Below are 26,544 nucleotides of genomic sequence, written 5' to 3'. Positions count from 1 at the left end.
TAATCAAAATCTCAACTTTAACCATTTTTGCAACACTAGTCAATACATTTTTGATAATAGCAGTTGTATCATGTTTCTATAAGTACTACTAATTACAAACAACCACTGATGTTTTTAACATCACAATTTGTAGTTAATTGGAAAGTAAAAAGAAAACAAACCATTTTTAAAAGGTAAATAAGATGCCAGAGTGCATAAAAAGGCATATAAAATGGAGCTTGTTCATAAAAAATTGCCAGCCAATAGGATACACACAGGCACTAACATGCAAGCATGGCTGGGCCGGGTAAACACAGCAAACCACAGAGAAGCTCTAATAACAACACACATGGGAAACATGACTTCATTGTCAGGGCACCATTATTCCACTATAGGTTTATACAGCAAATCATGGTTTGCAGCTATATTACTGCTCTGAATGTCACATACTGAACCTTTAACCACCTGCATTTTTTAGGAATGTATTAAATGTATTTCTTTACTGATTTTGCTTATTTTTGGAGCATCACACATCAGTTCCCATTTTGAAAACGGTTAGAAAACAATGGGGCCCCCTAAAAATACTGTGCTTCGAATAATAGTCTCAGAACACAATGTACACATACACACACTTACAGAGATATGGACACACAAATAACTGCTCACCGGAGTCTGATATGTCGTCCCAGTACGGTGCGTCAAACTCATAGTCTGCTTTGAGAATCTGCTCAAAGAGCTTCGAATCATTCTCATCATAGAAAGGAGGGTAACCGCACAGCCTGGGAAGATGAAGATGGAGGATTACACAACAACAGTCTGTGCGAGTGCCGTCATCCAGCTGATGTTAGAAACTTTAACCCAAATCTAAAAAGGATTTGCTGCAGCCTAATCTCATTTACTGGCAGTTAGATTTTTCATATAGCATGCAACAAGAGACGGTTCAGAGGGATTTCAGAGACGACATGAATGCTAAAAGGGGAAAATGGGACATAAACAGTCACATTTTTGTATGATATGGGGGAAATAAATGACATGCAATTCTATAACAAAGTCATGCTTTATATTTAAACTGTAATCTTAATTATGAAACAGTCTGAATCATTCCATAACAACCACCAAGCAGAAAACTCATTTGAGAGGGCTTCCAGTTAATTACCTCAAAATTCCTCACACCAGACAAATGGATAACAAAACGGGGGATTTTCTCTTTGCTAACAGGCAACAGCAATTACTTATTTTGCAGCTTCTTTTAACTGAAAGCTGAAAGCTGAACTGTGGCTTCGGGAATCACTCTGACTACAAAGAGTTGTTCCACATTAAATGGTGTTTGATTCAGGATTTATTTCAGGTTTGATGGTTTTAGACTGATTTAGGTTGTCTTTAATGTAAAACATTGTGTTGTTTTTCATATGAGATCTTTTCATGATCCTTATTGATGGTTTTATATATTTTAGCATTTCAGTCACACTATGGTGTAACTCTGTGGGTGACCTTATCAGTCTGTCAGTCTATCGGTCCGGTCCAGACTGAAATATCTTAACAACCATCATGATGGTTCCCATGACATGTTTTAAAGACATTTATGGTCCCCAGAGGATGAATCCAAATTAATTTAATGACTGTCTGACTTTACAACTAGCACGATTCAGATTCACATTTTTGGTTTTTAGCAAAATAACATTTGCCATGAAATTTGGCACAGGTATTCACGGTCCCTAGATGAAGAATCCTAATTACTGGCAGAGAAGGGCAGATCATGCCTTCACCACATAGAAAAAATAAATGTGTGCCCCCAGAGGCTAATCATCACTGGACGCCTGGCAGATATATAGCCTACTTAACTATTTACAATTAACAGGAAATAATGCAATACGTGTGAAGTCAGCTGTCGATCAAACTGCCAAAAAAACCTCACAAAAATCTTTTTTTCCCGAAAATGTAATAGTACCGTGAATGCACTAATTACTAAAACCTGCTTAAAATCAATATATAGTAGTAGTAGTGTGGATTTGTAATATGGCATATAATAATGAACATGGTACCTGCTTAAAGAGTAACTAAACCACCAAACTGCTTTTTTTCAGTTGAAAAGCAATGTGTATATATATGTATATATATATATATATATATATATATATATATATATATATATATATATATATATATATATATATATATATATATATATATATATATGTATGTATTGTTTTTTGATTCAGGTCCTTACCCTGTCATTTAAGTCATTTACCCTGTCATTTAAGTTTTAAGTACAAAGTATTAAAATTCTACATATTGTGCCCTCTAAAGGTTGAACCCTGACTATGTAATTGAATTGTGCTATTGGCTGATCCTGGCAATAAGAGCCTGCTTTCATCACCGACTGAGCCCCCATCACCGCCCTCTCACCAACAGACTATTTTGTGTGTGTGTGTGTGTGGGCGGCAGGGAGGTGCTGTGGATTGAGAGGTGGCATGGTTGGGTTACTGGGTGTGTCTTAGCCCCCCTCCCTGCCCTGTCCATTTAAGAGACGTTTTTAAATACTCCAGGGAGGAGTCACTCAAGCCAGAAGTGGAGGTTTTAGTTACTTAATAACATCAGCACATTAGCAATGACACTGCTTAAGTACAGCCTTATAGATCTAGCACGGCTATAGACTCTAGTCAATTTTTCAGCTCTAATCTTGTTATCTGTTTCATGATGTTTGTAGCTCTAACTTTCTTGGTAAGGGAACTTTGATTAAAAGATTTTAAATCGCAGTGCGGTTTTCCTTGGTGGTTTTCAGGTTTCCTGTTTAATAATGAAAAAAAAAATTCAAAATCAAGTCAACACAAACACACACATACACTATATAGGCTTCAGTAATTGATCTTGCATATTTAAAGGTGTGCACTTACAGGATATAAGCGATGACCCCAATAGACCAGCAGTCCACAGCTTTACTGTACGGCTTCTGAGCTAAAACCTCAGGGGCTGGAACAATGAAATTCTTATTTTTAAATTGGACAGAAAATACAGTATTCATCGAATGGAACAATGCAGACAGTTTTCAGTGTGACACAGAGCAGGAGAAGAACGTAAATGTTTTGTGTGTTTGCCTGAAGCAGATGGCTAAGGTTGACCTGCAGCTCCTGGCAGATTAGATTAGATCATGTTTAGCCAACTAGTGGATCTAATTATCTCAGAGGAAGTTTCCAGAGCTAAGAGGACGTCCTCACCCACGTATCCTGGAGTCCCACAGGCAGTGGCCATCACGTCACCTGTCCCCTCCATCTTTGACAAGCCAAAGTCACTGATCATGATCTTTGATTCATCGTGGGGACTGAAGTACAGCAGGTTCTCTGGCTGGAAAGAAGAGGAAAACAGTTTAAAAATAACTGTCTGTGTTCAGATGACCTCATGGACTGTCTGTGTGGATTAATTTCTGTCATCCAGGCAGGAAGATATCAGACAAAATATGAGACTAAATCCCCTGGATTTGTCAGTCAAGAGTTAGGGGGGAGTTTTTGTGGCTCATCCAAGAGGCTTCATCAGTTTTACCGAGAAGGAAAATCCCCAACCTTTGACCTCTGCGGGTGATCCTCATGAAGCGTTCACGTAATATCATGCACACAGGTTAAAAAGCGGGGATTTCCCCTTACAGTGCCACTGACGAGATGAGTGGCAAACAAACAACAGAGCTGTAAATTTTGTGAGGAATGTTTCATGAATATTAAATACTGCTGTACCTTGAGGTCTCTGTGCACGATGCCCATAGAGTGCAGATAGTTGACTGCATCCAAAACCTGTCGAATGAGCCGACTGGCGTCCATCTCTGTGTAGAAACCTTTTTCCACGATGCGGTCAAACAGCTCGCCTCCAGACACCCTGTATGCACATAAGACTGGTATATTTTATGGTATTCATCAAGAAATCACTAAATATTTTATATCGAAACACTGGGAATACAAATGATTGATTGGCTGACTGGTATTTAGCATTTGTAGTTGCCAGGTTAACCTACATGGGCTTTTAAGCAAACCATACCTCACTTGCCTTTATTACTGTATCAGTTTTACTTTTGGCAACCAAATTCTAATCAGTTCATTGCTGAGTCTTAATTTAAAGAAATTCTCTCAAGGTGTTCTTGAGCTATCACATTAATGAGAATGAGACGGATGTATTATCACAGTGACCTTGACTTCTGACCACCAAAATCCATTCAATTTATCCTTGAGTCAAAATGGACGTTTGTGCCAAAAAAGAAAAAAATCCCTAGAGTTATCACCGACAAAGAGGCATAAATATTCATTTTTACACACCTGCATTTCTGCAGTAAGTGGTCTTTCATGATTTGTCTGTTCTAATTTATTTGATCAAAGTTAATTGATCAAAACATTTGCAAATTCTCCAAATTTATTTAGCTACTTATTGTTATTTATTGTATGTATTTACTTATTCTTTCTTATTTTTTGACTGAAGCACTTTGTACATTTTTTTTGCAAAATTTTACACAAATAAAGGATTAAATTATTAGTGGGACACAAAAATGAAACTGGTGCATGTACAGTACCAAAAAAAGAAATACCTTATTTAGTTTAGTGCAGTGTTTCTTAAACTGATGCTGTAACACTGAACTTTATTTCACTCAAATTCAACATGGATCCTTTTTATTAGTTTCTTCTGCAGTTATTGTTAATGGTTGATAAAAATAGTGGGATGTGGGCCAAGAAGTTTTTTCAGCTTCTGAACAGGGGCGTGATAGAAAAAAGTTTGATGTCCGCTGGCTTAGTGCAACACCTGATAGAGGATTAAACGTGATCATCATTTTGCAGCTGTAGTTAGGTCAGTCAGTACTGCTAACAAACTTCATTGTTCCAAATGCTTTTTTCTAGGATTCATCACGTCATCTTGACTTAGAGACTTGTCCCTTTGTCACATTATGTAACTCTGAAGTGCAGCTGATGCACCAGCAAAAGGCAAAAAGACTCATAATAAGTTGAGCATTGGTTACAGTGTGCTCCCACTTTCAAGGAAGACTGACTTCTTTTTATAATTGAGACTTCAAGGCAACAGTACCCATCTTACAGAGGTACAGTGAGGGCAGATAATTGTGACTTAATTGCAGGTGCATTAGTCACAAACACTGTGAAATGATGTTGGGGGGGACACACAGGATAACAACTCTGAGGTTTTCATACATAGACCTTCGCAAAAGCTGAAAAACATTTAGCAACGAGACATTTGCCACAAAGTTCAACACTTTGAACTATAGTCTCAAAATGACCATTAAGTGGACTCAACAGCTCTTAATAAAAGCTAAAACTTTAAGGGTTCATAGAAAATATGCTTATTGTCTTTGTTGCTCTCTTGTCTGTGCAGTGATGTAAAGCTGTGGCCAGGAGACAGTTATTTTAGCTTAGGGGCGAGGGAAACTGCCAGCCGAGCCTGAAGTGTAAAAATAACAAGTTGCGGTTTTACTGAGCGTCAGGTGTCAGATAGTGTCCTGTCGAGATGCAGTGACTTTCTCGAGTCTCTGCTAGTCAAGTGATGACAGCGTGGTAGCTTGAAATCATGTGTGCTTTCTGAATTTGAAAATAATTCTCGAGGATATTAATGTAACTTTCTATTAGTTTATATTTCAACAAAAAAATAATGTGTTCATGTATTCCTTGTGTCATAAAAATGTGCAAGCATAGGAAGCAATGTCTGCATTGTAATAGTCGTTTAACATGCCCTTGTTGATTTCTCTTATGCAGAATTCCCACCGTCATCATAAGTGATGTTCCATTTGTCTGAAAAACTACAGCAAACTTGCTGAGATTGACCATCGGTTTGCTAAGGTAGTGAGATAACAACAATAATGGTCACTCCAGAAGTTTGTATCACCCACAATGCACTGCAGTTAATCATTTGACGCAAGAAAATACATTTGTGGTTTGGTGGCGATGATGCATGTAAAACACCAGTTAGATTCTTACCCTATTCAGCTGGTGGGATTTCATGATACAGAATAGTGCTGCACAATTAATCCTACTATCAAAATAGCAATATGAGCAGTGTCATATAGCAAAAATTCACATCATCATCATATCTCATCATCTTCTCTTTTTTCAGAGAAAATGAAATGCAAAAACTTCGCAATATCCATCAAGATAATTGCAATGTGACTTGTTTTGCATATCATACAGCCTTAATCATTTATAACCTAAGAAAATTGTTATGATTTTTTTCAAAATCATGGGAAACAGGGATGAGCAACTACAATAATATAATGTAATACTAATAATTCTTTCTGGACTTTTTTAAATATAATTTCTAATAATGTGCCCCAGCTAATTTTTAGATCATTACCTTGCCACCTTTCACTATTTTTTGCAATTTGAGGGACATTTCTTGCCAAGTTGTTCATGATATTTTTCCTGTTTTCCTTTCCTGTTTAAGAAATAAACCCAACCCCCACCCACTTTCGTTCTGCATGCAACGTACGCTGTTACGTATTACCACGAGCTGATGGTGAGTCAATGAGAGGAAATATATAAGGCAGCAGATGGAATATCATTACATTCAGAAGAGCCTGTAATAATCCTGGAAACACCTCCAGAACAGCAAAAGGTGATTTTAAATGACCTTCTGGGTTTTTCCAAGATCACCATTTTTTTTTTTTTTTTAAAAAAACAGATGCTTAGCTCTGTGACTCTCATCTAATAACAATAATACCTAAGAGGAACAAACTGGGACTAGTACGCCACATGACTCCCGCCACACAGATATGAGAGTGGCATCAATCTTCTTATCTAACCCTCGGATAAACATGCCTCTCACATCCCGTTTGTCTTTAAAGCATTACTGTGTCTCGCTCAGACATTCAGCTGAGGGCAAAAATGCCGCAAGGACATTACAGACGCTTATTCAAGCAAAAAACCACAACACATTATCCAAATGACGAGCCGAATGGGAGACAAAGAGCTGACCTCAACAAACGGTGTGGTGGGCTGATGTACTCACAGCTGCATTATGAGGTACAGGTGGTTTGAGCTCTCGTAGATGTCCTCCAGAGCCACAATGTTCTCATGCTTTATCCTGCAGAGACAGATAGAGAGAAAATTCACTTTGCTTGTCAGGCTCTGTTCATTTCAGCACAGGCCACTAATGAGGTGCAATTAGCCTTTTCCTTTGTTGAAATGAAGCCCTGCCAGCTGAAAATGGACCTTTTTTTGTTTCTACTGCAGCACTTTGTAATTACACTGTGTGTGTGTGTGTGTGTGTGTGTGTGTGTGTGTGTGTGTGTGTGTATGTGTGTGTGTGTGTGTGTGTGTGCGTGCACATGTTTGTTCATGCTTGTCAAAAATAAAAGTGTATCCTCCACACAAGGGAGAAACCTTTTGTGTGTGACGGAGGGACACTAATCAATGAGTCATGAGGGGGAAACCCCAGTCAGCTGGAGCACCTGAAGAAAAGCATACCAGACAGATCAAGATGCTAGGTTTCTGAGCTCAGGCAACCAGAGGAGGAATAAATCTTCTGCAAGGAGATATGCAGATGACAGAGTGTGTTCACAAGGGCAGGTGGCTGAAAAGGAAGAGATGGGGGTGGAGGAGGAGGCGGCAGCGGGGAGAGTCTCAAAGGACTAAACAACCTTCACAACTTCCTTTCAGAGCGAAGTCCAGAAGGAAAATGAGGTTGCAGTTTGAGGGCCGTTAGACTACCGGAGGCGAGTGAAGAGTATGAAGAGAGGGCGACTAAAGGTTGAGGAATAAAAAACAGAGAGAAGAAAAATAAAGGAGGAAGTCAACTGTAACCAGGCGACTACACCCAACAACTGGCGTGCTCACTTCGAGAGTGACTGATAACTGAGCTTCTCAGGGGATTTACCCATCAGGCCCTGAAGGAGGATGGAGTGTCACCTGGTGTGAGTGCAATCCTATCATGAAGGCGTGCAAGTGTGTGTTACACCACAAACACCCAAAATGGTGTATAGAGGGGATTAACAAAGAAATCACTTAAAGGGATACTTTGCCAATTTTTAACCAGCTTTGTATCAAAATAATGTGGGTAGTATATGTAGATGGACAGTGGTAAACTTAAAATTTTTGGTTAGATATCAGAAAAAAAGGTCTGTGGTTAACACGAGCTGAAGAGACATTCACATATGGCTCTGCAATATCAAAAATGTCCATAAATACCCCACCCTTAAGTTTTAAAGCTTTTATGCTTTTAAAAGAAGTGGCTCGCCAAACACGGTTTTATAGTCTTGTTGTGGTGGTGACATTAAGTCATGAAACCATAGTTCGTTTATAGCCTGACATTAGCTCCATTTACTTCTGGCAATTGCATTGTTTCACACATACGAGTTCACATCATGTCACCAACATGCGTGTTAAACATGTGTTTATTGGTCCGGGGTGGCGCAGTGCATTCTGGTAGTTGCAGGTTTTCTACTTCTTGAGCAAAAGAAAATGCCACAGCCCTTTTTCTCTGATATCTCTGGTCATCAGGCTTATTTTTCAAAAATATTTGCGTCTTTCTACTGCATCGATAGGTCTGTTTTATTAAATGGCCATCTTTCCAGCACTGAAAAACTTCATTAAGCCTGACAATGGCTGTTAAATAAACTGAGTGGCACCAGCATCCCCACTCTGAGTCATTACTCAGAGAGACACACACACGAGCTTCCCGGAGGACGCCGCGAGGTGGTGACCCTCTCTAAAGTGGTGTTTTTCTTCTACAAACTCCCCCACGGCTCACTCATGCAGTACCTACTTCCTCAGTACAGCAATTTCATTCTCAATGCTTGACTCCTTCCCCTTCAGCGCTTTTTTCGGGATGCACTTGATTGCGACCATCTTTCCTGTGGCCTTCTCCCGAGCCATCACCACCTCAGAGAATGCACCACTGCAACACAGAGAGAGAAAGAGAAATATGTTAGTGCTGCCTAATATGCGCTCGGCCAATATTGACACAGAAAACCTATCGTCAGAGAGTAGATAGAGGGCACTCACAGGCAGACAGGCCAGAGTACACAAACAGCATATTGTGAGTATTTACTGAGAACTGACAAAGTCCCTCACTGTGGCCAACAGCCGTCTGTGTTGGCTTACGCTCACTGCTTGTGTGCAGCCAAAAGCACGGCAAACACTTTTAAAACCTCTAAAAAACACCCATTTAGGACGGCGGGTAGCGTGTCTTCCTCGGACCATCTGTCTCCATACATGAGAGCCTTTAAAAACAAATACAGAATTAAGGAAATATTTGCTCAAGCAATCTGTATCTGTTGCTATGATACCACAGTCAGTCCACCTTAATAAATCTCGCAGAGCAGGCAGCAAGATTACTTTTTTTCCCCTCTACCCTTCATGTTTTCATTACACACCTTCACAGGCACCGTCTTCCTTCATGCACCCTTCAGCAGAACGCTCAACTTGAAGATGTTTTAAAAAGGATTGTTGGAATTGAACTAATATGATCTAAAATTACGAATATAATCCTCAATCCCCTGACAAACTGGGGTTGTGATAAAGGCTTGTTTGCCACTTGTATTAGAGATAAAATAGTAAACTAAAGCCAAAGTAATGAGATTTTTTTTAGGTTTTATTTTTTTATTTTGTCAGAGTGCTTGAGTCCTAACAAAATTTATGAATTCTTGTTCAACTCTTGCAATGTTCCAATATTATATTTTCCACTGAGGCTATGTAGTTTTGAATTTTCTTTTACTTTATGTCCCTCAGTATTTTTAATCTTCAACACCTGACATAAAGGTTTTCTTTTCTGCAATTTTATCTTTATGAATATTTTCAGGCTAAATGAGTTGACAACATCGGATACACAATACTTACAGCAAAATGGTCTTTAAAAAACATACAGTTATGGATGTATAACGAGAACTACAGCGTTAGAGGCGGAGGCTTATTCACTCCTGTAATAGCTGCTCAGTGGCGCATAAAGCCAGAAATATTAGCCTTTCGCTAACTTTACAATGGATAAAATGGTGAATTTTAGCGGCTCCTTTGATCTTCCAAAATGTCATTTCACAAATGGTGTGTACAAATCATGGAGTTTAAATTATTGAGTTATAAGAGAGTTCACTCCTTGTACAATTACATACAAGAGCTAAAAATGTGCACATCCATAAAACATTGAAGAAGGTGCTGGAACCACATTAAAGTGCAAACACTGAAAAGAGGAACGGAGGGTGAAGTTTGCGGACGTTCCTCTGTTCAGTGTTTCCCCTTGTGTAGTTGTAATGAACAGGTAAAAAGATATATGCTATAGAGACAAAAACCATTCTTTTTACCAGGCTGTAACGGTGTGTACCCACCAAACGCGATGAAAAATGATCGCGCCTCAAGATTACATACAAAGTCAATGCAAAGATGCGATTTGACGCGTCATTTTGCCGGGCGATGTGATGGACGCGCGATTGGCTGGCGCGTTGACGAAATTGCGCGCTGGCCCAATGCCTCGCGTCCAATGCTCGAGTTGAAATAATTGAACTTTTGCGGCGGCGTTGCGTGAAGACGTGCCGCGACAGCCTATCAGCGTTGAGATCGTCATCGACGTGCTGACGTATGGACGTCCTGGTGTTCCCTCGCAAAATCTAATCAAACCGCCAGAAACAATGGAGGAGCAGCTTATCATCGCCGTCACCGCTCACCCAGAGCTGTACGACAGTTGCTGTCCCAGGAACAGGTACAGGGACAGGAACAAGAAAGACCAGGCCGCCTCCGTAGGGTAGCATGCACCCAGAACCGACGTAGACGACGCTGGGAACTTCTCCAGAGCAGGTACAGTGCAGCGATCGTGGTTATCTCAGGCATGGTCAACGAGAGAATGAAATGGCGGAAGAAATGTTGTTGTTTGGGCAGGCTCGACGCGCAGCGCGATTTCATCGCGCGTCGAGTCCCATTTTGGGGTTTTTGTACAGGCGTCAAAACTGGAGCGTCCGGCGCGACGCGATTTCATTTGAGGCGCGATGAAATAATTTTCATCGCGTTTGGTGGGTACACGCCGTGAACATGTTTATTTCTGCTGTAAAGTTGGACATTTCTATACGAGGGTCTCTGGGGATTTACTCTGTTTTGGAGCCAGCCTCTAGTGGCCATTACAGGAAGCGTAGTTTTGGCACTTCTGCATTGGCTTCACTTTTCACACCAGAAGGTTGCAGCTCGTTATTGATGCTTAAAAAAAAAATGTATCCATGGATTAACAGGCATCTCTTTTGCTATGCAAGTCTGGCATATGTAAACAAAAAAAATTAAATAGAAATTAATAAAAAAAGTCATAATTAAAAAATAATTATGACAATTAGCTATAAGTATAGTTTTTCCCTAGCTTTTACTTTTTATCCCTAACATTTACCCTAACGATTTTTTGTAAAATTCTAAATCTACTACTTTGTGGAGCATTTCTAACCAAGTTCATCATTTCCTTTTTTTCCCCATGTTTTTGAAAGAAATTGCACCAATTTGCTCACGGTTCAGTGGTTTAAATACTTGTGAAAGGCGTCTGAAAGCAGCACAAGAATGTTGATCCAGGTTTCAAATAATTAAACACCCTTTTTGTTCAGTGCGACTTTAGGAACAGTTAGTAGGAATAAGCCCTGGGAATGAAGATGATAACTTTTCATGCTTTTTCACAGAATGTAGATCTGTCGTTAAAAAGGAAGCATTTAGAGCTATATATTCATACTGGTATATAGTCATTTTCCCCCAGTATTTTACATTCAAATCACATCACAGTCTTGGAATAAAAGTCAACTTCTGTTTATTTAAATCCAGTCATACTTGTTGGAGCATTTTCCACAAGCATTTATGTGTGATGGCTTTAGCTAGCAGCCAAAATGTATTTTAAGGAAATATTTACACTGTGCCATGAACGTGTCTGTGATGTTGCTAAGGGTATAATATAACAAAAGAGCAATCATCTTCTAATCCATCGTTATCTCTTGAGTAATCTCCTGCCAAAATGAAAAATGACAATCCCGGAGAATATAAAAATGGCAGCCATCTGCCTCCTCATTTGTTTCTTTGCTTTCTGACAAAATGTTTAGTTACTGAAATAAGTCTCTCCCTGGTTCATCATCAGTTATACAAAAGTGAAAGCAATGTAGAGAAATACACCTCAAGTGATGCACCACCTTAAAAAAGCAGAGACGGTCAGCATCAAGAGGTGCATTATGTTGTCAAAGTGTAATCAGTTCCTCCCAGCAGGTTCTAAACTCAGAGCCGATCGCCACACTAAGTCCCACCGAAGCCATCAAATCCACGCTAATCCCTCACTTCACCATCACACAACAGGGGGGGGAGGGTCAGTCAGAGGCACGACACATAAACACTGTGCACAAACACACTACCTGGTCATACACCCCAGGAGTGATGAGGTGGAACACACTCATACAAACAGAGCTGATAGGCCTTGGAGCATACGCCCTTCTGACTTTGACCTCATTGTGACACATGATGTGGGACAATATGTAAATTCAAGGGCTTGTGTAAGTGACGGAGCTCGTGCACCACTTGCTGCCACTATCTTCCCTCCACAGCTGTTGCCGTGAGGACAATGAGCATCATTTCTATTCAGCGCATGCGACCGATTTCCCCAGCTGTGTGGACATTCGGAGAAAATTCCTCCACCAGCACGCTGAGCCTGTCAAACGACTCAGTTGCACGTTTTTCTTTTCAGAGCACGCTTTCTGCTCTCTGCAGCAGGCGACACACAATGATGAAAACCACAGGAAACCTGTGAGCTCACTGAGAGGGTGTTTAGAGCGAGTAGCACCATTTCGGTCCCCCTGCTCACCGCATTGACAAGCAGCAGCATCACTTCCTGTGAGTGACAATGTGACAGGATCCAAGCCTGTGACTTCCATCGCTCTGTTAGTGCATGAAGCATGACAAACTGTGCTGCGAGCATTCAATCTATAAATGCCTAATTCACAGGAAAGGAGAAGGTGCGATGTCTGTTAGAGACATATGGTGATGCTACTGACTGCCCACATGCTGTGTCTGCACATAGGTATACACAGAGATACAGTGACACATCCACCACAATCACACATAATTCTCTAGAGATGAAACATTCAGGCAATCAAAAGGTAATTATTTCGATAATTAACTGAGAGAGTTGTTTTTCAAGAGAAATGCTAAACATACAACAACAACAAAACAAACAAACAACAAAGGTTCCAGCTTTAAGAGCGTAGGTTTCGCTTTAACATTTGTGGAGACACATACTGAGTGGGGAGTTTGGGAGTCCTCTGCAAAAACATTTTTCTTCATTTTGCTGCATTCTGGTGAATGTTTATGCATCAGTTTGTGTATTTTCTGCATAAGTTTATGCTGGAAATGTCTTTGATCCCTCAAAATAAAAGCTCTACTTTCTTTCTGCGCTCTTGTGTTTGTGGATGGGACAAATTCACATTCTCAGTGTTGAGGGACACAAAAATCTACACCTATATCCAGCTTTTCAGATGTAAGAAGTTGGTGTTTTTCTTCATCATATATGATGGTAAATAAAATCTTGAGTTTTTAGACTGTTATACAGTCAAATAAAGAAATATGCTGATGACACTTTTGGCTGTTTTTAATTACTTTTTCATTTTTCATGAACTAACCTAGAATTTCACGATATAATCATTGCAATGTCAACTTGCTTTATAAACACTTCACAAAAGACTGCTATATTGCACTCAGGGAGGATTTTTTTTCTTTTGAGTTAGTTGAAAGAGAGCATCAGTTGATAACTGCACTTTAAAGTGTTACTATCACTCTTTTTTTAATGGGGCCTTGGGTCTTCAGTTTAGTGTTCATTTTTTTCGTTTATATTTTCGCAGTGAACTGAGGGAAGCAGAGAGGCAGTACTGGGCATACTTTGGGGGGACACTTTGGCATTATTCAACCTGGACCCTATTTTCACATATTTTTATGTCTATGTGGCTTGTGGGAAATACCTTTTTTTAAAACTGGCCCAGTATTGAGAGAATGTAACCACTCACAGGGCAGGTGCGCTCCGTTAATTTGCATCCATTAAAAGTGCTTGTTTTTGCCACTGACAGTTATTAGAAGTGTCTGAAAACATTACAGAAAGGATCCTAGAGAGACATTTCCTGTACCTTTAGATTATTTCCAATTATTTATTTCAGATCCAAGTTTCACTAAGGAGAAGTGTCATTCTGAAATCTCACAAGAGGTGACTTGTGAAATGGTGGTAATGCAAGTGAGAGTTGGAGAAAACAAAAACAAGAACTTTTAATGGACGTAAATTGTCAGGGCACACCTGCCCTGAGTGGATAAAAGAACAATTAAAAAAATAGATGTTTCCACAAGTCATTTAGAAACAAAAACATGGGAAAATAAGGCTGACATCGGAAAATAATAGAATTCCCCTTTAATATCTGGTTATTTATCACAAGTGATATAGTCAAGGCAACATTCAACAACTTTATCATGCTTCGCATATATTCCTCATATCAGACAGACCTAAACTAAACAAACAATTCAGAAAATGATCAGCAGCTTGATGAATAATAAAATAATGGTTAGTTGCAGAGTTACATAACTCAACAACCTTGTCTCTAGAATAATCCCAGAGGTGATGTGGTGATGAGCATTTAATAATGAAAGAGAGCTCAGTCTTAGCCAGACCCTATACTAAAACTAATCTCAATCTATTACACAAGATATATACGAGTATGGCTGCAAAATGTTTCTGACCCAGAGTCACACAGACTGCACAATCAACTCAACACTCTGACTCACTTGGTTGAATAATAATATTTGAATTTTTAAGTTCTTCCCAGAGCCACACAGCCTCTTCACAGCTTTTGGATGATGTAATGTGTGTGTGTGTGTGAGTGTGTGTGTGAGCTTGCATTCACACAACACCACCACCGTATGTGCAGGACAGCCAAGCCAAAGCGGCTGACTAATGTGAAAAATGAATGTGGGCTGCACTCTGTGTGAAACTTGCGGCTGATGCAGATGCAAAGTGAAGCCGTGTATCAAACAATCATCTAGAAAACTTTTTAAAGTCGCGACCTCCACTAGTCCGTCTGGTATTATGAAAATGAAGGGTCACTGTTGATGGGAGAGGTTTTTTGATGGAAGTGGTGGTGGGGGTCCCGACGACTGAGGCCGGCTTATTGACATTCACTGTGCTGCAGTGCTGCTGAGTAATCACACTGAACCTTCTTGTGTAAGATGAATTACAGTGGCCCGTTATGCAACATATGGGATGGAAAAGTCAGCCTTGATAATCCAGGTGGAGCGATCACCGGTGTGACCTGCTGCATTCAAAGTCAGCTTTAAACTGTGCAAGACAGCTTTGACCACAAACATGACAGAGGGTATAAACTATGCTTTAAAAAAAAAGTGTTTCGGGGAATTATAATATAGGGAGAGAATGCAGAAACAGGATGTTTTTTTAATTGTATACATTGCATCTAACATGTCTCAATTTTGGAAATAAAAGTTTTGCTGGTAGCAAATAGTTTCGACAGTTACACAAAATACTTCTTATTTTTTAACAGACTTCACACCATCTGCTCAGCTGTGATATGCAACTCTGTCTACTCAGAGTTTTGTAAACTGTATAGTGTCAGCCGGATGAACTATGTGATGACACTGTTTTTAATGTTTCTGCAATATGAATCATCATTCTCATCATTAGCTGGAACATACCAGCACATACCAGGAGCAGTTTTGTTTGCAGAAAATAATTATCATGTGGAGTAAGTGGTGGATCCTGATACTGATACAACAATGTATACTAAAAATGCTACATTATGGTAACCAATTCTGGACTTTTGAGGTCACAATCAAAATTTGGAGTTTAAGAGTTTAAAACTACTGGATAGTAATACATTTTAGCCGATTAGAGTGTCTCAGGGATGATGTTTTCTTGAAGGCACACAGAAGTTAGTGCCATGCTGGTTCCCCTGTCAGAAAGCCAATGGGATTTTTCCATTGGATTTAGGATTTTTGCAGAAATTAAGCTCTGTGTCGAACAAAAGTTTATGACACTTATACATTTTGTTCAGCAAGATATTCTCCACAGATGAACACTACTTTAAGGATTCTTGAAGCGTATACGCAAACACTAGAAGTAAAAAGCTCAAGTTGGGCTGTAAAAAAACTAAATCGTGGTTGCATGACTTATCGTCACCATCACAACAAGGCTGTAATTATGTTAGCCACTTGTTAGCAACCACATTTTTTAAGAGTCTCCTTTGTTGCAGAATTAATATATTATGTATACTCTTATCAAGACAGCCCAACAGCAGATAGAGACAATGCTTTTCAGTTTATGTAACATTCATTAATTTAAAAAAAAAAACAACTTAAACTAAGGGTTGATGTTTTGTATATGTTCACTCTGTCAAAAAAGTAAAAAGTTTGTGATATTGGCAGAAATCAACATGTTGGCTGATTCTTATATTTCATTTTATATCAGCCAACACCGATCAATATTATCATGAAACCCTACTTGAGTTTCTACCACTGCACATGAGTAATAACATCCATTCAGTTGTGGTTTTCATCTCTGCTCCTCACTGCCAGACTAGCCAACTCTTGTTTTGTTCTCTTGTTTTCAATAATACGACTAGAATGAAATCCAGAAACTCTCACAGTCCAAATGACAAAGCTGGAAACCATTACCCACCAACTCATGCCTGGACCCGTGGCTACTTTCCAGGAATGTTGATCAAACAGAGAGACATGGTCAGTTCACAGAGCGATAACAGCTAATGTCGCTCACAATCCACTGAAAAGCAGGAATATCTACAGCTGGAGGGAAACCTGTCTGAAGCCGCAGATCAGCCTGTTGGAAAGAAGCTGAATTATTTTAATGAGGGTGATTATCACGTCCTGTGCTTTGATACAGGGCAGTCTGGTGCACTTCAGCTCCCTGAGTGCAGAGGATAGTACACTGTGGCTTATTCGACATTCAGTGTGGTGAGACGGACAAGAATACAGATGGAAACTCAGTAGCAGAGAACATACTGCACATATTTGACTCTCCGTCGTTATGGTCAATGACAAAGTATCTCCACCCACAGTAAATGTAGCTGGAGGACAGTGGTGGTGGTACATAGTGTCGTCTTCAGGGGGAGCAACCAAGGACTTCCATCATCCTTGTTGCCTAGCTGCCATTTTCACTGCATCAGGGACCCAACGAGTCTCTACATGAGCTGTGTTTCAGAAAATGATCAATGCAGGGAGGCAGTCATTTTAACGCATCGCAGACGGCTTTGTCAAGGTTTAATATCTAACATAGAGGCCTTTTTATTTATCAATATCAACATAAGAAAAGGGTCCTTTTCCTCTTTGATGGCAGAAAGAATCACAAACTGGTGGCTTTATGGGGGCAAATAAGTGACTTGAATGATTCAGCTCAGCTCTGATCACAGAGGACAACACCAATCTCAAAGATGTGGGATTCTGGAAAAAACATGAAAAAGAACTGAGAGGGGATGCAACTGGAAAAGATCATCTTTGGACTGCGCTAGCAATGACATTTATATCAATGAAATATGTGCATTCATTAAACCTTTGAACCCCAGCCAAAGAGGTCTTTCAAAAACATGTGAAAAAGGCAAAGAGCAACTTGGAAAGAAATGTCTTGCAAACTGTAATAAATTAGTATATTAAGAAAATTATTTTTAGAAAGCTAGAGAAAAATGTCCAGAGAAGTATATATCTTTAATTGTCATTATTATATATTTAAAATTTCTATCTTATTATCTTTGGTTTCCTTTTTCTTAACTTTCCTTTTTATGTTTCTTTGTTTTTTTGTATTTTTTGTTTAGTGTTTTGCTAATTTTCAGGTGATTTTCTTGTACTTTTCAGTAATTTCAACAAAGAAAGACTGTAACAGACGTGAAAAATCCAGCACAGAGCCTATTTGTTTGTACAGACAACAGAGTTAGCATTAGCACAAAAAAAAGTTTGACAGCAAACATGGTAGAGTGGGCAGTTTTTGAATGTAAACCAGACCCTTTAGCTTCCTTCCACTATTTACCAAAAATCCCATCATAGCAGATATCATTGTACGTTTCACAACCACTAATGCTGTTTCAGCCACTGCCTAAAAGCTAACAAACAAAATAGCCTAAGTAGGCTAAAAGCTAACTACATTTGCTATCGATGCATCTGATGGTCACTGGCTTTGGTGCACAGCAGACCCCTTACCTAAGTCTGTGTCTGACACCAGCAGCAACTTCAAGGGCTGAAAAATGAAAAATGAAGTCAATGCGAAAGTGTCAAAAACTAAAGTTCACCAAATGGCCACTTAAGGCTGGCTCCAAAGTTAAGTAATTCCCCACATACCTCAAAATGACCAACTTTACAGCAGAAATAACCATGTTTACAGATTGGTACAAAAAAAACAACAACAAAAAAACAGCTTTGGTCTCTGTAGCTAATTTCAACATTCACAACAATCGTGTGGGGGTGAATTTTTTACAACTCACCCATTTACATTTTTTAAAGGCTCAAAGGTACGCATATAAGAGCTCCAGTCTCTGGACCAAATATGGTTATTACTGGCTCCAAAAAAAATGAGATGGCGATGGCCAATATGCTAAACTCAAGGCTTCAAAATGGGATTTCACCAAAATGGTGATGTCACTGTAGCTTACATTTTCATTTATTTGTACAGTCTATAGTCTGACAGAGGCTCACACATGTAAATCTTTCCTTTGTTTCCTCGGTACGCTTCGAGATGGCTAGCATTAGAGAGAACAGAGATTCAGCAGAAGTGCACAGATATCGACCCCTTCATTATGGAGATATGAAAATGCCTCTCTAGTAACAAATTTTGCACAGATACCAGACAGTGGTGACAAGGTCAGACATTTAAGGGGACATCAAAACAATAAACAACAAATGTCCTGATAGAACTAGATTTGAACTATATAATCAGGACATTGTTTCTAAATTGCAGCAAACTTTTTTGGCATTTTTTGTCTGAATTTCTTTTAGTTATTTTCTGGCCAAAATACACATTAATTATGACAATACTGATTTTATATATATATTGATTATATCTTCAACAGCTTTGAAGCACAGTATTGGCCATGATGTGACTCATCCACATTAAAAGGAGTTTCTTTGTTTCTGCCAATGCAGATTTAAGTGGAACAGCCCTTATCTTACCTGGCATAAAATGATGGTAATGAGTGCCACAAATAGTGAAGAACATACATTTTAAATTTATTAAAAACTGGAATCGGAGCAGTGCAGTATTAGCTTTTACTTAATTGGTGCGTCCTGAGTAATCAGTTAGCTCTAGTATGTTGGTAAAACAACACCCTCACTGTGAGTAGCAACCAGTCTTCCCCTGCACATTTCCAACACCTGCCCACTGGGATCTCAGAAGGTGCTTGTGGTCAGGCTACTTAATTTGCTCCCACAGAGCAGCTTAAGGCTCTGAAATTAGCCACAAGGCAAAGTGGCGCTGAGGTAGGAAGACCAGCTTCAGTAGCGAAGATCTCATTAGCTCACAACAGCTACTGCAAGAAAACCCAGGGAAAAAGTGCTGGCAAATGCTTTACGGACACCGCCGCAGGCTTCCTGCTTCCAAAAACTCCTATCACTATCTTATCAGTCATAACGCTCACACACAAAGAGGGTCCGGCCCACAGCTGCTGCTGAAATCAAATCTCTGTGCAGCAGCGGTGGAAAATGTATCCATAACCTGAGCAAAAGTAGCAGTAGCACAATTTAAAAATACCCTGTTACATGTAAAAGTCCTGCATTTAAAATCTATGCCTAAATAACAGCAAAAAGTGCTTAAAGTAAATTGAAATGTAGGATATGTTGGTAAAAATGTACATAAAGAGACAGTTCATCCTCAAATCAAAAATACATATTTTCCTCTTACCTATAGTACTATTTATCAGTCTAGATTATTTTGGTGTGAGTTGGAGTGTTGGAGATATCAGCCATAGAAACGTCTGCTTTTACTCCAATACAATGGAACTAGTTGGTGCTCAGCTTGTGGTGCTCAAAGTACCAAAAAATACATTTGAACTCAGCAGCAGTGTCCCTTTAGAGAAACTATGACCCGGTTACTCAAGATAATCCACAGACCTTGCTGTGTGCAGTTTCATGTTGAAACAATTTTCCTCCAACCGAAATGCAACCACTAACCTTATCATCGTGCAGATGGAAGCACAGGCTGTTCTGATAATTGCAGTACCGCAATACTGTGCTATTGACCAGCTAACTGCAGGAGACAGCAAGCAACTGCCACAGCCGCTATGTTCACCTTTTTATTTTAATTCATGGGAGCGCCACAGATTCACATGCTGCTACAAATGCCAGTAGCATGACAAGGCACTAAGCAGGTTTTTTTCTGATAGCAGAGATTTGAAAAAAACTCTTAAAAGCTGCAGCCGCTCATCATTGTCACTTTTTACACAGCAGATCAATCATAGAGAAGGAGGTCATACACCACAAAAAGTGTGTGTCAGCCTTCCTGTCATCCAGAATAAGTACTCTACCCAGAGCCGACATTTTCACTTCCACGAATATTCCGTATCATAGCAACCAGACGCAACCAAAACGCTCAACTGAAAAAACACTGAGCCTCATTGTCATTTTGTGTTCTGCATTTACCAGCAAACAAGTAATTCATTTGGTTTAAAATAGTTATTTTTGTCACTTAAAAACAGCATTATATACCTAATAATACCCTAGCAATAAAGCTTATATATAAAGCATTAAAATCAGGATAAGTGAAGTAATTTGCAAAAACAACAAAAAATGGCTGAGTCACACTTAATTGCCGCAGGGGAAATTCTATCAGCGCGAAAGCCTGAGAGCGTGCATCTACTGCTAGCTCACCTAGCTCCGCTGAGCTGGATAATGTTTCAGCTCAGCCGAGGAGGAAGCCAGTAGAGATGCAAGATAATATTGGCATGTTATCGGTATCGGTCGATATTAGCTTTAAAATTAAATATTGGAATCAGCCAACAAGCTGATATCTACCAATATTATTGACCGATATATATTTTGTGATAAAGTGAACATGTACAAAACTTCAACACTAAGTCGAAGTATTTTTCTTATTTTGCACATTAAATGAATATTACATACACTGAAAAGCATTGTGTTTCATGTCTCCATCTGCCGGTAGGACGTCATGATAAGAGCATAACAAGATGTTAATTCCACTACAAAAGAAACTTTATGATCACTACAATTAGTTGAGGAAAAAAAGTGTATATAATGATGTCAGTATTGATTACCGGCCAAATGACTTGTTATCCATCAGATAATTGCAAAAAAGCCAATATCCTGCATCCCTAGAAACCATTAATGTTTACATCTCAGACTGTTACAAACACAAACCTCTCGTCCATGAGATGACGCACGCTTCCTTCTGTGTGGTAAAGTGGCAGCTAAGAGGCCGATGTCAGTTTTGTATTGTTTAATATTCCATTATTGTGACTAATTGTATTCTTGCAAGGGGTACAGGTGAGGCTAATTTAAACTCCCTCGGAATATTGGGTACATATAACAATGCATTATATTTCATAAATGACTGCTTCAAATCTCGCTCTGCAAATAGCTGTCAGACAAATGTAGTGCAGAACAACATTTTCCTCTCTGAAATGTAGCGCAGTAGAATGACTAGAAGAATGTCATAAAATAGAAATACTTCAGTAAAGTACCTCAAATTTTTACTTAAATTTAAGTAAAGGTACTTCCACTCCTGGTGTTTCGAGACTAATGAATGAGGACGCTGCAGAGGGATGATCCCTCTTGGACGCTGATGGGGAAACCTGATGAGGAGGCAACAGGTGAAAGGTGGCGCAGCAGGAGGAGGAGGAGGAGGATAATCTGTGTCTCTTCCTCTGACCAACATTCTTTCCTCGTCAATTTTTAATCCTCAGACAAAGCCGCAGGGCCTGTCCGCCCCAGGTGGCCTATTGTGAACCCTGCTGTGAAGCAACAAGGCTTTCCCTGATTAGGACACACAGGAAGCAGTAAATGGGACGTTCCTGAAGTCGACCAGGACGAGTACAGGCTGTGCAATATGCAACATAAGGGCCGAACACTTTGTGGGCGAGGGATGTGTGTTCCTCCAACCTGGCCATTGTGTGGACAGTAAATCACGATGATTCACTCGTGTTATTCAGAGGCGCTTCACACATAGATGAAAGCCTTGGGGAAATCAGAACAGCCTCCAGGTAGGAACGTCTGACTGTTTAGTACAACAGATGAAGTGCAGAGTGCGCTTTATGAATCACCGATCTGTATGAGAATTTTCTGATGCTGCTCCTCAGGAAAAAACAGGTCTGCGGTCATGCCAGGCAGCGCGAAATGAGAAGATGATGAAGAAAACAGATTATTTCACAAGATGAGGCTGCGTGTATTACAACAGCAAACCACAGAGTCCGTTCTATCAAAGGTATAGATGTCAAAGAGGGGACGCAGGTGATATGTCTCCCTCAACTGTCCCCCCAATACCACATTAAAGGTAGCAGAGGACTTTTATTTTGTCAAAATGTAAGATATTTACACCATAAATTGGTACATAAAAATTTCCCAGAAAGCAGAGAAATAGAGTGATACTTTGCTGATTTTTAACAGACTTTGTATCATAACAATGTGGACAGTGTGTCCACTGAACTGCACCCACCAAGCATATCACTGTGCAGAAGGAAGCGTGCGTCTACTGTTCGCTCACTGAGAACCACTGAGCTAGCTGACGTTACTGGCATAACTATATTTCGACAAAATGTGTCCGTCTTACCAGCAGCCAGATCTCCCTGAAATGAGTCACCCAGTGGATTTTTGCATGCTCTTGGGCTGTTTGTCGAACTACTTACGCATTTTTGTAAGCATGCCATGATGGACACAAAGAGTATTAAAGTGGAATGAGAGAGACACCTACCCCCCTCTTTCTCTCAAACTGAGATCAAACGGTAACACTGAGCACTGCTGATCAAATGTAAATCAAGATTCTGTCACTGGGTTGTCTATTTTTCACCTAAAATGTCTTCAGAAACATATTTTGAAATGAGGCTGAGACACGCTCTTTGACCCCATGGAGCAATGGGGTATGACACATGCCTAATGTAACTGGAGTTGCAATGTTGGAGGGTTACAGAAAGCAATGCTACAAATAAAGGGAAGGTGTCCGCACAGTTGCTTCGGGTGTCTTCGGGTACACTATTTTTAGCTTCCTTGGGTGCACTGGGCCTGACAGAACTTATAGCGTACACTCAAATGGATGGCGGCCAAATGCTTTCACACAGAAATTATTGTTCATGGTATTTTATTAAGGCTCTTTTTTTATATAATTGCAGAATTGTAATTTTCACTCAAATCTTTCTGAAAATGTTTTGAACTAAGGTCAACTGCAGACGCCTCAGTGACCCAAATCAATCATCCTCCATGTTCTATGATCATGCGTCAGCCTTTCAGAAAGCGGAGACCAGATTTTACTACGCGTGTTGAACTCCAATGATATGACACAATTTAATGCCATGACTTCTCCTCTTTTCAGCCTCCTTGATTTAAGTGCACTGTTTGGCTGTAATATGAATTTGTAAACAGGAAATGGGCACCATACTGTTTTTGGTACAGTTAAAACAGAGGCTGAAGAAGCTGAGATCAAATGGTAAAACTAGGCGGCAATGATCTAATATGAACCAAGATTCTTTCGCCCGTTTATCACCCAAAATGTTTTCAGAAACAAGTCTTAGTGCACTGTTTAACTGTAATTCAATAACATGTGTCACTCCCCGGCAGTCATATTATTTCCTGTGTAAAAACTTACAAGCTCAAGTTGCCACACCCACCAGCGAGAACAATTATTGGCCCGTTGCGGCACATTGCATTCTGGTAGTTGCAGGTTTTCTACCTTCTGCACTAAAGTGAATGCCAAAGCTCTAGTCCTCTTTTGTCTCTGGTCATGTTGCACCAGTTTGAGAAGTATTCGCATCTTTCTTCAGCACAGACAGCCTAGTTTTGTGAAGAGACCATATTTCCAGCAGTGAAATACTTCTTTAAGTGTTCAATGCTCTAAATTTTCTTTTAGGGGACTCCAAAAATCCCTGTTTCATAAGTGTCCCCCTCTCAACGTTGAAATGAAACCTACGCCCTTGTGTTTTATCATCTGTGAATGACCGAGTGTTCTAGTTAAGCTATAAACACAGTGACAAGAGGCCTTTTTTTTTGCTCAGCTTAACATCAGTTTCTGGGTACGGATAAAAAAAATAAAAAAACATATTTCCCCAGGGAGACCCCTTCCTCCCTGGCCTTCTCCAACAATACAAACACCACCTCATTAAATCCCTCTCACTCAAGGGAGGAAGGACATGTCTTCAGGGGACAAAGACCAGCAGGAAATAAGAGAGAAATATACAGTGTGATGGCACAAGATTGACTGCCGGAGACCTTTAGCAGTTTGGGGGTCATCCATTCAGGGGAACACTTACTCTGTCTGCAGCATAACTTATTCAACATGAAGTCAAGCAGCACTAACAGCAGACCAAAATAAACTCTGGAATTTGTCTGCGCTGTGATCCAAGGGCTAGAGAGTGACTTCAACCCAAAGTGGTCCCTAAACGAGTCTCATCATCAGAGTGTTTCACTGTACAAACAAGTCAGTAAACCCAGACATAATGTTCCTCAGCTGAAGCCTGCCCCTGTGTTTGAAGAAGAGAGATTGAGCACAAGAACATAAAGTCACCACAGATGGTCCAATTAATTTAAGAGCTGGTTTCATCACTTGTGTGTGCAAATAGGCCCTGCTGTCTTTGTCAGAGTTGTATCACGTTGTACAAAAAAAATAAATGGCTGCCTGCTCTGTGGACCTGATCTGTGGGGAGAATAAAAAACACGCTGCAGCTTTTTTTTTTTTTGAATGAACTGTGACATAACAAGAGGGCATCACGCGTGTATGACTTCACACATTATTATTGTGTCTCTCATGCAGCATTATTTCCACTCCCTGCACAATTAACATTTAAAAACATGCCTCTTTTCGGTGTATGTTCAAAAGGCCCTTTCCTCTCTCTGTTCGGCGAATATTCAACAGCTGTCAGTCTGCTTCTCATTTCCGTTCAATCGCAACAATGTGTGATTGTTGTCTGACGCTAATTTGCAACAGCTGGACACAAAGTTTGTGCAGGGCTGCGTTATCTTTGTTACTTACGTCCCGAGGACTTCCTTGAAGTCAAAGATCTTCTTGATATCATCGACATGCTTTTTCCAAGATCCATCGCTGGACTCGCCGTTTTCTTTCGCCATTTCGCACCAGGGGTGGGGAGAGGAGAAGAAGAAGAAGACACGCTGCTGGAGGATCACCACAGCCGTCTCACCCAGACACTCACACACACACACACACACACACACACACACACACAAAAAGAAAAAGTAGTGCACTTCTGTATTTCGTCTCCCCGGCTATTTGTCTAGCTTCCTCAGCCCGTGCATGCAGCCAGGCAGGAAAGCCCAAGGAGGGGAGGTATGTCCTACCCCGAGAGGTTATTTGACTAATCTGTTTGACGTAGCGGATCCCGAGTCTGAGCTTCCCCACTGTTCAGATCACTGTGACGGGGAAACACAGGCTGCCCTCCTCCTCCCCCTTCTCCTCCTCCCACGGGCGGGATTCAGTCAGTCAAAGCGGCGATGAGATGAGCTGAGGTCGGGCTGCTTGCGGGAGGATGACACTTGGCAGTCGCATCCGAGCCGCTGTGTGCCATCGAGTCGCACCGACCGCCCTGTGGTTGTTATAGCAATGAGAGGAGTGGGAGGCTGCTGCTCCCGCCTATCTATCTGACAGCGTGCAACACGGAGCGATTTAAGTGTTCGCATTGCACCAAATCACCGGCCCGGTGGAAACTCCGCCGGACTCAATAGAGTTTCTGCCAAAAAAAAAAACCAACAAAAAAAAAAAACACAGGTGAATGAAGTCTCGTGTTTGTGTCTGGTTGTTACGCAAAGAGATGGATTCATTTAAATATGAGTTGAAATAAAAAGGCAGGGGTGCAGCTAGGAGTATAATAATAAGGGCCCCATGCACAGCAGGTGACCCTTGGCCACCTTAAACTTTCCTCCAAGTTCATAATAATAATTATTATTACTATTATTATTATTATTATTATTATTCCTCAGTCAATGGGATAATGTAAAAAAAAACAAAAAAAACAACAGAGCAAGTCACCTCAAATGAGGGACAACAATAAAGGAGAGCACACCCAAAATGACAATAGTTTTCTTAAACTAATATTACAGCTCAGCTTTGTGTATATGTGTTTAAACAAATCCAGAGACAGCAAGAGAGATGAGAGCTTTCACTGATGTCATGACTATGCATCATCACCCTTTTGCTGAATCTTTTACCATTGCACTTAGTAGTTGCATTTACTTATGATCTTTACACAACTTTTCCATCTTTTCCCCAAGTGTCAAAACTTTTTTTGTAATATTTTGACACTATGGCATTCTCACTCAGTTTTTTTATGCAAACTGAAAATATACATAAGTGTCAGATAATGTACTTGTAGGGAAACAAGATCTCCTCTTCCAGGGAGTCCTGGTTTCACATAAAACACTTATGTGTGAGATCACA

The 26,544-nt window shown here is 40.1% G+C and overlaps 1 protein-coding gene across 1 annotated transcript in view; it reads right to left on the bottom strand.

Annotated features, from left to right (window-relative positions):
- camk1db (calcium/calmodulin-dependent protein kinase 1Db) overlaps positions 1-25,757 on the bottom strand; it is a 33,387-nt gene extending 7,630 nt beyond the window's left edge. Inside the window, exons 1-7 of the mRNA XM_042496170.2 lie at positions 25,126-25,757; positions 8,719-8,850; positions 6,964-7,038; positions 3,705-3,843; positions 3,195-3,321; positions 2,874-2,949; positions 646-758 (exon numbers count right to left, since the gene is read on the bottom strand). Coding sequence (XP_042352104.1) covers positions 646-758; positions 2,874-2,949; positions 3,195-3,321; positions 3,705-3,843; positions 6,964-7,038; positions 8,719-8,850; positions 25,126-25,220 — 757 coding nt within the window. The 5' untranslated portion in view covers positions 25,221-25,757. The remainder of the gene's footprint in view (positions 1-645; positions 759-2,873; positions 2,950-3,194; positions 3,322-3,704; positions 3,844-6,963; positions 7,039-8,718; positions 8,851-25,125) is intronic.
- Between the last annotated feature and the right edge of the window lie 787 nt (positions 25,758-26,544).

The sequence above is a fragment of the Plectropomus leopardus genome, chromosome 7, assembly GCF_026936395.1.
Source record: "Plectropomus leopardus strain MGB_pleo_1.0 chromosome 7, ASM2693639v1, whole genome shotgun sequence".
NCBI classification, from domain to species: domain Eukaryota; kingdom Metazoa; phylum Chordata; class Actinopteri; order Perciformes; family Serranidae; genus Plectropomus; species Plectropomus leopardus.
The sequence above is the reverse complement of the archived record's forward strand: the minus strand, read 5'-3'. Positions and strand labels throughout refer to the sequence as shown.